At 44.0% G+C, this 17,478-nt stretch overlaps 1 protein-coding gene across 1 annotated transcript in view; it reads right to left on the bottom strand.

Annotated features, from left to right (window-relative positions):
* Nucleotides 1-17,478, bottom strand: part of PTGFRN (prostaglandin F2 receptor inhibitor) — an 80,888-nt gene that overhangs the window by 27,768 nt on the left and 35,642 nt on the right. The window contains exons 4-5 of the mRNA XM_031014572.3: nt 13,048-13,428; nt 887-1,312 (exon numbers count right to left, since the gene is read on the bottom strand). Coding sequence (XP_030870432.3) covers nt 887-1,312; nt 13,048-13,428 — 807 coding nt within the window. The remainder of the gene's footprint in view (nt 1-886; nt 1,313-13,047; nt 13,429-17,478) is intronic.

The raw sequence follows: 17,478 nt of genomic DNA, 5'->3' as shown, positions 1-17,478 counted from the left end.
CTCGCCACCTTGGCTGCACATGAAAATCACTGTGGGAGCATTTAAAAATTCCAGTGCCCAGAATGCATATACTTCAGACCAACTAAAACAGAATTTCTGGTGGGACCCGCCTGATCTCGTCTGATCTTGGAAGCTAAGCAGGGTCAGGCCTGGTTAGTATCTGGATGGGAGAATTTCTGGTGGGACAAAGCACCAGCATTTTTTTTAAGTTCCTAGGGTGCTTCCAATTGTGACCCAGTGCTCTACACAGATACTGAAGTTAGCAAGATGGGAGCAGTGTCAGGCAGAGTGGCCATGAAACAAACGCTAACATCTTCAAAGAATGAACGGAGGACCTAGGAGGCAACAGGCAATAGTAACAAGAAGAGGTGGTATGGTGTGATGATGACACGAGATTCGAAGCTAGATATTTTTAGGAGTGAGCGAAAACGACCTGGAAGCCGCAGGGAGGATCAAGAAGGGCACCTGCCCCACACCTCTAGGCCCAGTTACGAGAAGTGTGGGAAGAAAATGGGCACCACTTAGGTGGGCTCTGGGGGAAACTGTCCTCAGAGAGGTAACGGTTTCTCCAGGGGAAATAGTGTCCTCAGAGTCATCATGTTTAACACAAGAAAGAGAAAAGAAACATTCAGAGGTAAAGTTCAGGAAACAAGAGACTTGGCTGATTGACAGTGAGTTGGAGAGGGACCTCTCTGGGGCTTGGGGACAGAGGAGGGGTGATAGTGAGTCCAAAGAGCACGTGCAACGGGTCGCATGGCGATCAATGTCCAGGACACACATTCCTAGTGTAAGTGATAACCTGCAGAGGGTGACTGTGCATCAACACACAGCGGCACGACTTAAGCAAAGACAAAACAAAAATGAATAACAAGAAAAAAGTTCCTACCTTCTAATGCCCAAAATATGTTAACAGGCTTGGAGAAGACATCCTTGCTTTTCACCCAGCTGTTGTTCCGCTGTTTGGTCCAGGCAGACACAACACAGTAATAATTGCCTCTGTCTTCCTCTGTAGTCCTTTGGATCCGGAAATTGAACGTGTCTGTATGTTCCTTAGAAAAAATAAAGTCTCCATCCTGGGCCCGCTGCTTGCTCCTCTCTCCATATTTTAGCGTCCAGTCCCCGTCCATGACTGCAAGCAGCTCGCTGGTCACCACATTGTCGCTGCGCCGGTTCATCCTGTAGTACCACGAAACCGTGAATCGGACATTCGCCTCCCCAGTCTTCGTGTCCACCACCCGGCATGCCAGCTCTGTGGGGTCATCCGCAAACCCGGGGACCTTGGAAGCATTCAGGTACACCTGGTAGTCTGGTTCTGAACGAGAGACAGAAAGGCCAGGATAGGAAAATAATTAGAGTAACATGGCAAGAATTAACAAAAGGAATGAGACAAGGACTGCTCTTGTTTTAACAATTAAATGCTTCTCCTGCCGGACTAGAGAGACAGAAATCAGTCGTTGCATTGGATAGGATCCTAGAACAGTGTTTTTGCAAAACTTGTAAAACACCGTTTCTCATACCTCCCACCCCAAGAAAACCTCCCAAGGACAGAAGCCCAATGTCCTCGGCCAGAATCTTGATCCTTCCATGGCACTGGGGTCTGCTGTCAGTTTCCCCAAGAGGTTAAGGTCTTCTGAGAAGAATCTCTTAAGAAGCTCAGTGTCCACCCCCTACCAAGATTGCTCTGGAATGCCAAGCAAGCCCACAGACCTCCAACACCCCCACTGGAACAGTATCGGAAAACCCCACCCAACAGTAAATTCCAGAACTTGAGGCCCATCAGTGGCACAGTGGCTCAGCTTCCTGTCATCCTTGGCCATGCCCTAAATGCAAGGCCCTCAGGTCATCATTCCCCCTACATATTTCTGTCCTCACTTTACCGTTCCTCTGACTTTTTCTGCGGAATCTGTGTTCAGTGGTCAATAAGCACTCCCATCCTCAAACTCTCCCACAGACATTCTCGCTACTGCCACATGTAACTCACCTGTGTCACTGTGAATCTTGCCCTAGTGAGCACCCCATGTGCCTGCAGAGAAGGGTGGGAGGGAAGCTAGCATTCTCCTAGCATCCCCTTGCCTCTGCCACAGTCCTGTTTCCACTGGGAGAAAAACCCCTCCTTCCTCTGGGGTTCACTGCATCAATTTAATCCATTTCTGCACCTCCATGGTTCTGTCCTCCTTTGCCCCAAGGCTTCCTCCATACCTGCCAAGGAGCTGATGTTGGAATCCTCTTGTGGCTTCCTCTCCTTTCCCCCAGCTCCTCTACACCTGATTACTCGAGGTTCTCCAGTCTCCACACAGTCTCACGCCACTGTGATCATGTGAGATGCACTACAAACTTCCACTTATTCTTCAATGTCACCTGGTCCTGGGTCCCCAGAAGGGATATACTCTGTGCTCCCATAAGCCATCTATGCACTTTTGTATGCCAGTTAGCCCACTCCACAATGACTCTTTGCTTATAGTCTCATCCTCAAGCTCCAAATACACTGCCTTTTATGCAGTAGGCACTCAGTAAATGTTTACTGCCTGAATGTTCAGGCTTTTAGAAAAGGCTACATTTTTCTTCTTCTTCTTTTTTTGTTTTTTTTTTTGGACAGTCTTACTGTGTCTCCCAAGTGGAGTGCAGTGGCGCGATCTCAGTTCACTGCAACTGCCTCCCAGGTTCCAGCATTTCTCATGCCTCAGCCAACCAAATAGCTGGGAATTCAGGAACACACCACCACACCCAGCTCATTTTTGCATTTTTTTAGTAGAGACAGGGTTTTGCCATGTTGGACAGGCTAGTCTCAAACTCCTGACCTCAAGTGATCTGCCCACCTCAGCCTCCCAAAGTGCTGGGATTACAGGAACGAGCCACCACACCCGGCCTATAAAGGGCTACGTTTTTCTTCCATAGCACTTTGCCTTCTGGGAGAAAAATACTACTACCTAAACAGAACTCTCCATTTATCAACACTATCTTTATCTGCATCACCTTGATCAAAGTTTGGTTTTATTTAACATTGTTTTCATTTATGACATACAGATTACAAACTGCTGAGGTCAAGGAACTTTTCTTGTGATTTACACTTCTAATGGAATTTATAACATCATGATTTCTCCAAGAATGATTCAGTGGACCAGAAAATGCAAAGAACTCAAAATCCTAATTCCTCAAATGTCATCTTCGCAAGTATTTAATTGCTTGTGCCCATCCATGGGAGTACATCGTACTGTGATGTGGACACCGTAGAGAAATCCACAGGCTGTGGGACTGCCAGGGCTAGAGAGGAATCCACTGGCCATCCTGACTGCTCATTTTACAGGCTCATATGCTGTCACACTGCTAGGGGATGTCCTGAACCTGGGCATGGTGCTAATACACCACACCACACATCACCCTAGCAAAAACTGACTGAAGGACACACACCACCCAACTGTGTTTACACCATCATATGCAAAAGATAAGGAATGCTCAAATTACTCCACATGTAAACTTTCATGTCGAATTCAGGATGCAGCAATGTGGGTGCAGAGCAGGATAACTAAGTCCATCTCATGTGGAAAGGGCAGATTTGCACCAGCTGTGCACAGAGCAAGACTGCCCCAGAACACTGAGCATCAACTATCTGTAGGCAGCAGCCAGCAGTGGCTCTTACATGGAGCCTCTAGTCCATTTCAAGCACAACACATAAGACCCTTCCTGTGTGGCATGAGACTGTGTGGGGACTGGAGAACCATAACCCTGAACAGCAAACTGTGAGGCAGCAGAGAACAGTGGTGAGGAGCTGAGGTCTGGAGCCAGACTGTGTTCAAATCCTGGTTCTGCCACTTACTTGCTATTGACCTTGGGTAGATTACTCAGATCTCTGGTGCCTCACCCATACAAATGGGGATGACAGTAACTAGCTCATAATGTTATTGTGAGGGTTAAGAGTTAAAATATACTGTACTTAAAATGCCTAGACTGGTGCCTGGTGTGTGTGTGTATGCAGGTACACACATATTCATATACACATACACGTGTATATATTTGTGATCACTATTCACAGTTCCCATTTCTGAGGGGAGAGCTTTAAAGAAGTTAGTGACTTGGCCACACAGTTCAAAAGTGGCAGATGGGAACGGAGCCCTGTCTTCTACCACCTTTCAAGTGCATCCTTAGCTCACAGATGAACCAAACCTACTGTCTTCTAAACTTCATATTTTCTAAGTTCCACTGACTGACACATGATTTTTAGGAATGCTGAGTGCAGTGCTGCCATGACACTAAGTTACTGCCACAGGGAATGTGACCCAGAAGACAGCTCCCTGCAGGCCCTCGCCTCAGCCTGACTGACCAGTGTGATCCAAAACACCATGAAGTTGCCTGTGGGGACTCCTCTTCTGTCTCCTCACAGGTGACAGACCCTTTGATCCTTAATGGTTTATTTCCACCCCTGTGCAGATTCTTTCAGAGTGGCACCTTTTCAAAGGCTGTCAAAATTATGATGAAAGACGGTAGATGTTCATTGCAGCATTATTCACAAGGGCCAAGATATGGAATCAACCCGTGTCCATCAACAGATGAATGGATTAAAAAAACATGGTATATATACACAATAGACTACTATTCAGCCATAAAAAAAAAAAAAAGAACAAAATCCTGCCATTTGCGACAACACAGATGAACCTGGAGGACAGTGTTAAGTGAAATAAGCTAGGCACAGAAAGACAAATACCACATAATGTCACTCGCATGGGGGAGGTCAAAAAGCTGAGCTCATAGAAACAGAGAGTAAAGTGGTGATTACCAGAGGCTGGGGGATGGAGGGGGAGAATGCTAGGCAAAGGACGCAAACTTTCAGTTAGACTGGAGGAATAAGTTCCAGAAATCTATTGTACAACATTGTGACTATAGTTAATAACCATGTATTGTATACTTGGAAACTGCTAAGAGAACAGATCTTCGACATTCTCAGAACAAAAAATTATAGGTATGTGAGGTAATGGATATGTTAATTAGCTTGATTTAGCCATTCAACAATGTATACATATTTCAAAACACCATGTGGTACACCATAAACATATATAATTTTAATCTGTCAATTAAAAAAACATGTTCGAGTGACTTGACTGACCTATTAGTGGTCAGATCACAGAACACACAGAAAAGGTGGTCAAAACTAGCTCCTGTGCCAATCACCTGGGCAGCTCTCTCTCTCCTCCCACTCCCTGGCCTGCTCACACCCCAAAGCTCACTCCCCCAGACATGAAAACCCAGCTCTTCCTTAGCCTCCAGACCCAAACACTGGCCTGAGCTGAGGTCTGGGCATTCTAACTGAGCATCCATGGCACCTTTACTACAGCACGCTCACAACCGAATTCACCTCACTCCACATCTGCTTCTGCAAACACACAAACACAAACACACACACACACACACACACAGTGAGCCAGCGAGAGAGAGAGAGAAAGAGAGAAAGAGAGAGAGAGAGAGAGAGAGAGAGAGAGAGAGAGAGAGAGAGAGAGAGAGAGTGCTAAAACCTTGTTCCAAACACAGCCAGCCCCACCTCCAAACTTTTCAACAACCATTCCTGCTACCACATTCCCGCCACTCATTCTCAAGGTCACTCAGTGTCAAAGGTGTGCCATCTTCAACGCTCTCCCTTCCCTTCCACCTCTCCACTCTGAGGGTTCCTAAGTCTCACACATTCTACCTCCTCAGTGTCTCTTCCATTTCTTTGTTCCCAGGCCTGATGCAGAGTAGACACTTTATGAATATTTGCAAACAGAAGTGAAAACCTCATGAAGAACACCTTCACCCTGGCCCTCACTCCCTCTAGCCAAGACTATAATAACAACCTCCCAATGCCACCTGACATGACTGACATGACTGCTCGGGCATCTGCTCCATAAACCTCCCGTGGCTTCTTCCCTCACCTACTGAGTTAAGAAAATGCTCCCCAGCCTGCCATTCGAGGCCCTCCACTGCGTGCACCCAGCCGCAGCACCCACTGCCTTCTCAACTCCACTCAGATGGCACCTCTCACCATTCCCTAGCTACTCCTATGCTTCCAGTTTCTCTGCCTTCCTTCCTGCTGCTCTGTCTGCCTCAGCACCTGGGCCACCTGCTCAATAAGTAGTTTAAATAATGACCGAAGAGATTCTTTCATTCTACTCCATTCTCCACCCTGAAATGAATCTGTTTGAATCCTACGTGCCCAAACAGAGCGGAATGAGAGTACGGGGGACTTGCACAATGTGTGCATCTAGCTATAGGAATTCCAGCTTGGAAGGAAAGAAAAATCTCTTCATTGACCTCAACAGTTGGTCTCTTCATTCTCTCTTAAAACTAACCTTAGGCCTCAGAAAAGGAGGCCTCAGTTTTAATGCAAAGGCAAACAAAAACAAGTGGATTCTTGGCTTGTGAACTTATGAGGGGCAGGTTCATTTGAACTATCCACCAGCCTTGTAGCTCAACTTTAGACTTACACTCCTGGAGAAGATATGATTCCACCATGTCAGAATGGTAGGAGTAGGAGCAGGTTCTGATTTCGTTTTTGTTTTGGTGCATGGACAGAGATTGTCCTTTAACATTGTTTTACAATTTTAAAAATGGTTTGCAGAGATTGTGCCCTTCTTCAAGGCCTGTCATGCACATACCTCTTCTGTGTATCCTCTCCTACTCAACGGAGAATGCCTCCTTTGAACTTGCATGTCACACTCCTATTTCGTATTCAACAAATCCCACCACCTGCCAAGCTCCCTGCTCTCTAAGGGTTTTATGTGAATCCTGCCTTGAACTTTGGTTATTTGTATGTATGTCTTATGGGCTTTCCACAGGACTCTTCCCAGGGCCAGGGACTGCCACCTTGATTCTCTGTACGTGCTGTGCATGCAGTGCCTTGTACATAAAAAATACTAACATACTGGCTGAATTGAACTAAATTTAATATTTTGCATTAAAATGCTCATTTTGGGCACAGGCATTTCACCACTGATTACTGCTACATTCTGCTTGATCTCATCAAGAAATCAGCTAAGAATGCAATGGTGGTTATGTTTAAAAACTACTTATCATTAAAGATGCATACTAAAGTGTTTAACAGTAAAACGACATGATGTCTGGGATATACTTTATACTCTTCTAGAAGAAAAAAGTGTGTGTTTTTGTGTGTGTGTGTCTGTGTGTGTCTGGTGTCTGGAATAGGGAAGAGAGATAAAATAAGATCAGCAAAATATTGATTATTGTTGAAGTTGGTGGTTATTTCTTCAACTGTGAATATTTGTAAATTTCTATTTTTAAAAGTTAAAAACAAACAACAACACACACTGTAAGCCCTCTCACAGAATACTGAGGCCAGTCCAAGTGCGGCATCACTAACATTCTGAGAAGCAGGGATCTGCTCCCTAATCTGGATGCCAGGAAGGTGTCTGCTCATGTCCACACCATCTCCCAAGCTATGCACAGACTCCAAAAGAGTGACCCTCCCCCAAAGAAAGGCTTTAAAAATAATGGCTCTTAGACTCCTTTGTCACAACTTTCAAAACAATGAAAAGCTTTCAGAATCACTGGCTAATTTGTAAAAACAAGTATTGTGGGCCTACTATGTGCAGGAGCCTGATCTAGAGATTTTCATACAAAATACCTCCTTTTACTCTCATGACAATTTTGTAAGGAAGGTATTATTATCCCCATTTTACAATAATAATGCTAAACAACGAGCATTTATCAAGGGCTTTCCATATGCCAGGCACCACACTATATACTTTCCTTGCATTTTCAATTAATCTCCATAACAACCTTATAAGATTGGTACTATTTTCATGTACATTTCCAAATGAAAAACAAACAAAAAGCAAAAGTTAGAAGAGCTAAGTTAGAAGACTAAGGCCTTGCAGAGTGTGTGAGAGCAGAATTATAGGACAGGCTTTGGCTCCGTGGCCTGGCTCCTACTATGATCAAATTGTGCAACCTCCTTACACATCCAGGTTACTAATCTTTCTCAAAGCCTGCTACGTCCCGGAAGACAAGAGTGATGACAACAGCTGAAGCACTAATCCTGAACTGTGTACAATAGGACCATGTTCTAATACCCCCTCTGAAACTTAGTTAACTTGGCACAGCTAATTACATGAATGGCTGCATGCACCAGTCAGAAGAAACAGAAGGAGTACTCAGCCTCTGCTGATGACAGGGTTTTATCATTTTGAATTGGGTGGGTACTTTAGAGGCAGCTGAGCATATTGACCAATCGTCAAAATGACACCACGATCATCATTTGTATAACAATTAAATATTCACCGACATTTAATGAGTGAAGGCTACAAATAAGGAGCTATTGTTGTTGGGAGGGGGTGGGAGGGGAGACTCATTACCTTACTGTGGCAGAACCATTATGAGGATGGATGGAGCACTAGCCATTTCAGAGCAATAAAAATAACATCATTTGAATGCAACATCTATGCCCTGCACCCAAAGAAATACTCATGAAGGGCCAGGCACGGTGGCTCACACCTGTAATCCCAGCACTTTGGGAGGCCGAGACGGGCGGATCACCTGAAGTCAGGAGTTTCAGACCAGCCTGGCCAACGTGGCGAAACCCCATCTCTACTAAAAATACAAAAAAAAATTAGCCGGGCATGGTGGCGGGCGCCCTGTAGTCCCAGCTACTTGAGAGGCTAGGGCAGGAGAATCGCTTGAACCTGGGAGGCGGAGGTTGCAGTGAGCCAAGATCGCACCACTGCACTCCAGCCTGGGCGACAGAGCAAGACTCCATCTCAAAAAAAAAAAAAAAAAAAGAAATACTCATGAAGTTTTTCTTTCTTCATCCTCATTTGCTCCTCCCAGAGAAGGAAAAGTGAATTACTAGCTTTGAGGGGGAGGAAAAGGGCTGGGTGTGGTCAGCTCAACCCCTTTCTCTAGCTCCTCTTAGGAGCAGCTGCTTTTAGGACACACATGTTCCTAATTCCTCTATGCTGGGCTCCTCCATGCGCTAAGACAAACTCTTAGGTCTTAACTGGTTAAGAACTTGGTGGGGAAGACCCTCAAACACTAACAAATCATCATCGCCACCACCAAGAAAATGCAGTGAGCATTTAAGAGCCAGGCACTGTACTAAGCACTTTATATGCATTATCATATTAAACCAGGAAACCAAAACTTACTTGGAAATGTTCATCGACACACCCGAGGCAACATACCTAGAAGGAGGACTAACACATGTCTCCTGACTCCAACACTTGGCCACGTGCACTTCTGCCTTCCAGAATAATCTTGGACAGACAGCTGATATTAGTTATCCTTAAAAAACCTACAGGTCTAAATCTTATCGCCTATAAATGGCCCAGAACTCTAAAGTTTCTACCAAGTACTTAGCAGATTAACAGCTCTTTTAAATAAAATAATTACCTTCGTTGCTGGCACATTGCTGAAGAGGGGCCAGTCCTTTAGTGGGGGAGAATGCAAATCAGGTTCTTAAGACTGAACAGCAGAACTCAACTCTGCCTCCTCCAGCTCTTATATCCAAAGCCTGTGGAACCCCTTCCAATTAACACCACAGAAGTCTGGTACTTGGGGCAGAGAGTTCAACCATGAACTGATTAGTATCCAACTCTTGCCAAAGGCTCATTTAAGACATCTGATAGCAGAAGGAGATGGCTTAATGTGCAGATTAACTAGCCATTCTGCTAGGTTCTCTGTTTTAGACATATACTAAATTGGATCAACACAAAGCATCATTTGTCCCCCATAGTAATTGAGCTTCTTACAGAAACCCTTCACACACTTAAGATTTATGTCCTCAGCTTTTATAGAGGGTGGATATAAGAAACATCCATTTAAACAATCATTTAGGGCCTTCTGTAAAAGAACAGTTGAAAGCCCTGTCCATTATGTTTTCCAATGCCCCAAAATGAAAAAGCACATGATAAATTCAATGCCAAGAGAAAGTTTGTCTCACTGAAAGAGTTAATGTTTTCCTTCCTCAGAGAACTGTATAATCACATCTTTTTTTTGTCTCAACTCTTCAGAACTTCAGAGGCAAATTCAGTGCTCAAATATAATAACTAATTCATACCAACCACCTTGCAATATCTATTCTTCTTTTACCCTTTTGATCTTGATTTTATTTTTATGTCTCCTGCTTTAAATTGTACCTCATTTTGCAAGCCAACTTAAATCTTTTTTTTCTTTCCCTTCAAAGTAGGACATACATTCTAAGTAAAAGAGGTTTTTTCTCAACATCCAAAAAATTATCATGATCCTCTCAATGGCTGCAAGTGCTCTGGACTTGCCAGGCCCATTCACGTCATTGCCCCGTCTTCCTGCTTAGCACAGTGGAACTCTAGAAGACCCCAATCAGCTTCAATCCCCTCACCTAGCTCAGTACACAAGCCCCAAGCAAATGAAGACAAGAACTACCCAGCTCTTAGGACTATGCTCTGGAGTTTCAGGAGTGAAGCTGAGTCCCAAGGCCAAAAATATTTTCACATTGAACATTTAATGCATATAAGCTCCTTAGTCCAGTGCCTGGCACACAGTAGATGCTCAATAAATGGTAATTATTCATTTTAATCTGTCAAGTGGCAAAACTGAGTTTTGCATTTTACCTGTGTAGCAAACCAACTCTCTCGAAAACTTTTCTGTGACAACATTCCAGAGTTACATGACCTAAGACCACCTGTATCAACAGAGTGCTTGTCAGGTTGTCTGTCTATCTTTTTTGGTCACTTCTCGGTTACCATATATTGGTCCCAAGTTGTATGTGGTATGGTATCCGTACGCATATACATGCACGTTACATATCTAGAGACAACCATGGAGTGTCAGGCCAGGCTCACTGACTTCTGGACAGAGTCCAGCGGGGAAGTCTTTGAGAAGGGTCTGCTGCTATGCTCATGCCCTACCCGCTCCTGACAAGTGTCCAAGTAGCTGTAATGGACTGAGTCATAGGCACAGGGAAGGAGGAGAAGTCTTCAGAGGAAGAAAAAAAAAAGAATGCAATTGTTTTTCATACTACTCGCTCTTTCATTAGGTTTACTCAGGGGCAAATATCTCTGAATATCCTAGGAGTTGAACATTACTGCTTTCTTAGCAATTCTAGCTTTCCTATGCACATATTTTAACAAAATCCATGTGTGGGTACTGGTTTATTTACCCATTCAGCTAATATTTATTGAGTGCTTATTACATGCAAAGCAGCAGGGAAGGTGCAGGTTCTATATCTGTTAGCATCAGTCAGGAAAAGCACACTGATGACTTTCACAATGGTAGTAGCACTCCAAAGGAAAACAAATGACGGGATCCTTTGGATAGTAACTGAGCCTTTTCCACAATTTAGTCTCTTTATTTCTTTTCACTCTCTGGAGAACACAGCTACCAACAAATCCCTTCCAGTTAAAGGAGCCCATTCCTCCTAGAGCTCCGCTCCTGTTGTCTGACAGTCCCTGCATATCCCCCCGGGTATGCCGGGATCAATGAACAAGTACTTCAAAGAAGCCTCAAATTGGAGTGCAAGCAGCACTTTCAATAAAAAAAAAAAAAGTCCTCGAGCTGGGATTCAGAAGTTGAAGGGGGAGCGGGTACGGAGAGCCAGTGCTGGGATTTGACAGCACCATACAATACACCAAGGATCAGAGCTGTGAGACAAATTCAGCTCCAGAGATGAAAAATCTTCTTTTGGTGCTGACAACATCTGTTTTATTTTGAAGGTTGCTAAGGAGAGTTCTAGCTGGGCCAACATTGTTCCAGTTCAGTACTTCATAGTGACTCTCTTGCATGGGGTTCAGACGGCAGGAATAAAAAGCTTGCCAGATAAACCCCGCTTCTTTTACTTTTCAGATATCAAAGGATTACTTTGCTAACAGGGCTGATGAACACCCTGCCTCGTCTCCATCGGAATCGGATTGTCCCTTCTGCTTACTCTCATTGCTCTTCTTCTCCCTGCCCCCTCTGTCTCCACCGGCCAACTCCCTATCTTTGCCAAATAAAGGCTTACTGGGGAGGAAAAAAAAAAAAGGAGAGTGAATATGCCACTAACCCAAGAGAAGATTTCCATGCAGAGATAAGGAATAGATAAGTATGAGTTGGAGGTCATAGCAGAAGAATCAGACAAAGGAGGAAATGGTTTCCTGGCCTTTAAAGATCTGTTTTGCCTGCTAATAATCAGAGCAATGCCAAATGCCTTTCTCAGGGCTCAGGCACTCATGGACAGTAGAGAGATCAAAACGGGGGAATGTGATGGAAGGCCTGTCCCATCTCTGTAATAATGGAGGTGGGGAGCGAAGCTTTCCACACCCAGCTTGACCCCATCCCTCCTTTGATTACTTGCAATTACAAGACATAACAAAAATTAGGAAAAGTTAGTGTACATTTTGCCCAGAGGGCAAACATTTAGGGAAAAAAGAGGTAGGGGAAAAGGAGCTTAGTATAAAGTAAGAGGACATGCCAAAGATCTCCACATACACGGCAGGTTGTTATAAAATGGGTGGCAAGGTGGTCAACACTTGAGAGCTACTCTGCTCTTCCACTGGGGAAATTACACCTGGGGGGAGAGCATCCACAAAACAAGCCTACAGAAGCAGGCGGGCCCTTTAGTTGTAACTGGTATATACAGATATATTGTGGGATTCCAGGGCGTGACGTGAAAAAAAAAATGCTTTCTAATAACTGAAGGAATTATCTTTCTGCATTGGGCTTTGGAAAAGCACCAGCTCCTGCCAGGGAGCACCTAGGAGTCTAAGAGAAACAAACGAAGAATGGCAGTGTTCTCCCTCCAACAAAGATTCATTTCAAAGAGCCATTCAGCAGTGCCCTGACCCTGCAAATGTCGACAACAAAAGGAAACTATATACTCTCAAATGAGGGTATTGAGACAACTGAGGCCACATTATCTAAACATTTCCCTTGCCTGCCAGATTCTATTTCATCCCCAGCTTGGGATCTATCTGGGCCAAAGCATGCATGAACCAACAGAAATAATGTCAAAGTCATGCAAAGCGCAGAGCCTCCTGAGATAACTCCTTCAGATAACTCCGAGGAGGGGTTAAGCTGAAGAGGTTAAGAGTCATTCTCCAAACCACTCACCTAGCCAGGTCACACCCACACCAGCTGGGGAAGACACGGCCTCTGCCACTTTGTGCCAGCTCCTGTTGTGTCCGGGTGCCCACAGGGACACGTGGCAGAAATAGTAGCCAGAGTTTTCTTTGCTAACATCCCGAACCAGTAAATGGTAGGAGCGTGCATCCACATGACTCAAAGCAACATGAGGCGAGCTGTGCACCAGGGAATCACGGTCAAGCCGCGCCAACACACGGGAGCCAGGTAGGGTGCTGTCAGGCATCCTGCTGAAGGACCACGTCACCTCGGGCCGGATGTCATCTGCTCGGTCTGTTGTGATGTTACAGGTCAGGTCCAGTTCCTTTCCTTCAGCCACAGACACATTCTTGGGCACAGCTGCTCGCAGAACTTGAAAATTAAAAACAAATACATCTAGGTAATCTGATTATGTTTGCCCCTTCTATTCTCCACCCTCTTTAAAGCATCTCCTTTTAAGTTCTTATTTACAGCATTAAAGTTAGAAGGCTTTGTACAGTTGTAAGTGCTTGAGAAATATTTAATGAATAAATTAACAGAACATACCACATTTCTTTTTATTTTATAAAAACAATAGCCGCAAACATTTACATATATCTGCTATATATGCCAGGCAGTGTTCTGAGTGCTTTACATATAATAATCCTCAAAACAACCCTAAGAGGCCTAATTTTACTGATGAGGAAATTGAAGCACAGAGAAGTTAAGTAACTTGCCCAAGGTCACACAGCTGATAGGTGGCAGAGATGGAATCCAAATCCAGGCTATCTGCCTTTAGAAACTCTGCTCTTCACTCTTATGCTATCTTTTGATAAGCAGTCTATTGAAGACTGTAAAACTAAAATTATACATCCTCCATGTGCATGATGAAACTTAGGTGATTTTACAGAAAAGGAAGACTTGCTTCTGACTGGTACATATTGTTAGCTGGGGGCTAGGCAATAGGGCAGCAGAAGTGAGGGTGAAACTGTCTAAGGGATAAAAGGGAAAAATCCTAAACAGAAGGGCCAGGAAAGTGAAACCAGACAATTTTCCTTGAGTCAAGTCTTCAAAATGTAATGTACTGAGAGTATAATTTATTTCTTAGACATTCCCACATAAAAGCCAATCATAAAACATATTCTAAAACAAAAACACGATGATTTTTGGATTATCTGCACTACTGTCCTTTCTCATTAGTGTGGATAATTAAAAGTAGACTATATTTAGATGAAGCACTGAAGTATTTGGTGTCACAGACTCAAGGCAGATCTAGTTCCAGCATTCCCCTGTCAAAGCTTTCACATGGAAACATTTTATTCTATTCAGAAGATTTTAAAAGAGCATCTGTAATCTGAGTAGAAAAACATCAACTTGTGAAATGTCCGGGAACAATTACTTAGATGACAAGTACCAAGCACTTCCCAGGGGATTCAAGCGGAGGCACAGCCCTGGCTTTCTAGCAAGTCGCTGGCATCAACGGCATGGCGCTGGCCCCAGTAAGCTCAGGGACCCAATTCAGAAAAGACCAACTCCAAAGCCCGTGCTCCTTGGCGTAAATTACTTTCATATGAATATGTCCAAAGCCTGACAATATTTCAAACAAATATTTCAAGTCAAGTTCAAGATCCAGCTAGACAGAAGACAGAAAATAAGGTGGGCACAGTACTAGAAAAGGGAATTTAAAAGTTCAATTTCTCCTTCCACCTAGTCTTCTAATTCTTTCTCTTGTTCATCTCTTTAAAAGGGCCAAAAGTAGCCTGAGTACGGTATCATTTGTGAGGACTAAGTATGGAAACTGCTGCCCTGAGCCAGGCTCTGCAGTTTGAACCATTCTACAGTCAAAGCTTGTGGCCAGAAACCCTGGAATCCTGCTGGAGTCACCTCTGCCAGGACTTCAGCTACTGGAAGTAAAAGACGACTCAGGAGGGAGTCGGGTCAGTGAAGAAGTACTTAACAAGCAGCTGTGGACTGTATGGATGGAGAAAACAGAGTCTCAGGTTCAGAAAATATTGGCAGGGATGTCTCTTCAGCTGTGTAGTTCACTTTGTAATTTTCTCTGTGCAAGTGGCTCAGTATCTTGTCACATCACTAACCAGAGGTCCCACACATTCTGGATTTGGGAGTTTACTGCTGAGAGACAGGATGGAGTAGGCTAAAGGGAAAAAAAGGACCAGTTCTAAGTATTTGTAATGAAAGAAGGGACCTCAGACAAAGCCTGTGGTGGGGCAGGTTCTGTGTCTCTGAATATAACTAAATCCATAAATCAGACAAAGTTTGCAGCAACCAGACCACTCCCATGACAGGGAGGAGGGGCTGGGGAGGAGGCTCCCTGACACATGGGTAGCACAGCTTCAGTCTGTGCCATTTATCATAACAATATGATAAGAATATATAAGCAGCCAGCTATGGATAGTGCAGGTGTGGACAAGAAGAGAAGGACCATCAGCCTAGTGTGATGGTTCTTAGCCTGGAATCCACAAAGAGAATTTAGAGTCTGTGAACTTGGATGGGAAAAAAACTTCATCTTTATTTGTATTACTCTAGTGTGATGGTTCTTAGCCTGGAATCCACAAAGAGAATTTAGAGTCTGTGAACTTGGATGGGAAAAAAACTTCATCTTTATTTGTATTACTCTGTACCTGAAATATAGCATCTCCTCCCACTGTGAAAGTAAGCAACAAACCAGTGTAGTATTACCTGTGTCTGGGACTACCCCAAATAGAAATCACATTACAGTTGCTGCAGATATCCTGAAATATCATGTATACTCATTACTATTCAGAAAGTACAGTTCTTAAGCCTGCCACTATCTTATTATCAATGCATTAATAAAGCACCATAATATTACTACAAAATCAATTTGCTTTACAAGTATTTTGATAACGATTTCTATATAATTATTTTCCTTTGTCATCTTGTGTACTGTATTTTATGAATTAAAACATGTTAATTCTGAGAAAAGGTCTGTAGGTTTCAAAAGGCTGTTGAAAAGTCTCATGGCACAAAAAGATTATGAACCCTGTCTCATCTGAGAGCCAGATATTACCTGCCTAATAAATTCAGTGTTCAAGTCTCTTAGCTAGATATTATAGGTCTCATGGTGTGTTTGAAACAAAAAATGTCTTTACAATTCAAATTCTTCCAAAAAAGCGTAAACTTTCTACACAGCTGAAACTCTTAAGAGTTGTTTGATGCAAGTTTAATATCTAGAGGTTTCTTAGGGCAGATTGCAGAGCGATCATTTCTGATCAGGAAGGTAACCTAAGTCCATCTGGAAAGCGATTTCTGCAGCCAGTGGAGCCCAGACTGACCAGTAATGAGCAGCTCCTCTCCTCGATGGCCACAGTCACTCAAGAACCTCAGACCTGCTTTTCCACCACCCACTTTTCCAAATCCAGGTTCTGTGCTGTGGTGTAAGTGCAGAGTAAAGAGCTCAGGACAATGCAGCTTCAGAGACAAAATACTCCCCCTGCATGTTGTTTCCTGCTTTCCTTCCCATCTGAGCAACAGAGCCACCACATATTCACATTCATGCTCAGGAAATGAGTCCAACAACCAAGGTCTTCCCAGTTTAAAAAACAGAAGGCAGCAGCAACAGCAGCAAAGTACTCTGAGATCTGAAGATGTCAGACTCGCAGAAAACCAAGGACATCCACTCATCCTGAGCAATGACATTGCCCTTCCTTGGTCTCTTTACACTGTCTCTGTGAAGCCTAAAGCTCCACAGGGCCTGGGAACAAGCCTCAAATACCTCTGACCCAAGGGCCCAGAACAGAGCTGAGCACACAGTAGGTCCTCCATTGATGCTGGCTGGACAATGAGTCAACAAGAGCATGTTTTCCTTTTATTTTTATGTGTTTTCTAAAATGCATGTTGTATTTTGTTAATTACTTCTATAATTGCAGTAGAGGGTTTGAAAAAAAAAAAAAAAGCTGATTCACAGACGACAGGACAAAGGGCTTCTTGTATAGACCCCAGGACTGGATGCTCCTGTGGTCTGTATGATACAGGAAAGCAAGAAGCGGCCCTGCCCTAGAGAGCTCCTTCCCCTACCAGGAAAAGCACATCTGAGGGGACCGAAAGGCAGGCCTAGAGGATACAAGTTAGATGAAAGGTTTTGGGATGAGCCAGGCACACACTCCAACAGCTGCAGAGAAAGGCAGGTCAAAGGACTCAGGAAACATCAAACCCGATAAAGTTTAGGGGCAGGGTGTGGCACCTTCACCCCAAAGCCCCACTGAACACCAAGCCCTACCTAATCTGGCTGAGGGACCACAGCACCTAAACTCTGAGTGAAAGATCTGCCTTCGTGTTATGTGCAGGCTGTGGCTTTCCACGGACATGAATTTAGATAAAAGCAGCTGCGAAGCAAAACGACAGGCATCCTCAGCACAAAACAAATGTAACCCCGCCCACCTCCAACCTCTCAACACCCTACTC

Source organism: Gorilla gorilla, chromosome 1 (assembly GCF_029281585.2).
Source record: "Gorilla gorilla gorilla isolate KB3781 chromosome 1, NHGRI_mGorGor1-v2.1_pri, whole genome shotgun sequence".
Lineage (NCBI taxonomy): Eukaryota > Metazoa > Chordata > Mammalia > Primates > Hominidae > Gorilla > Gorilla gorilla.
The sequence above is the reverse complement of the archived record's forward strand: the minus strand, read 5'-3'. Positions and strand labels throughout refer to the sequence as shown.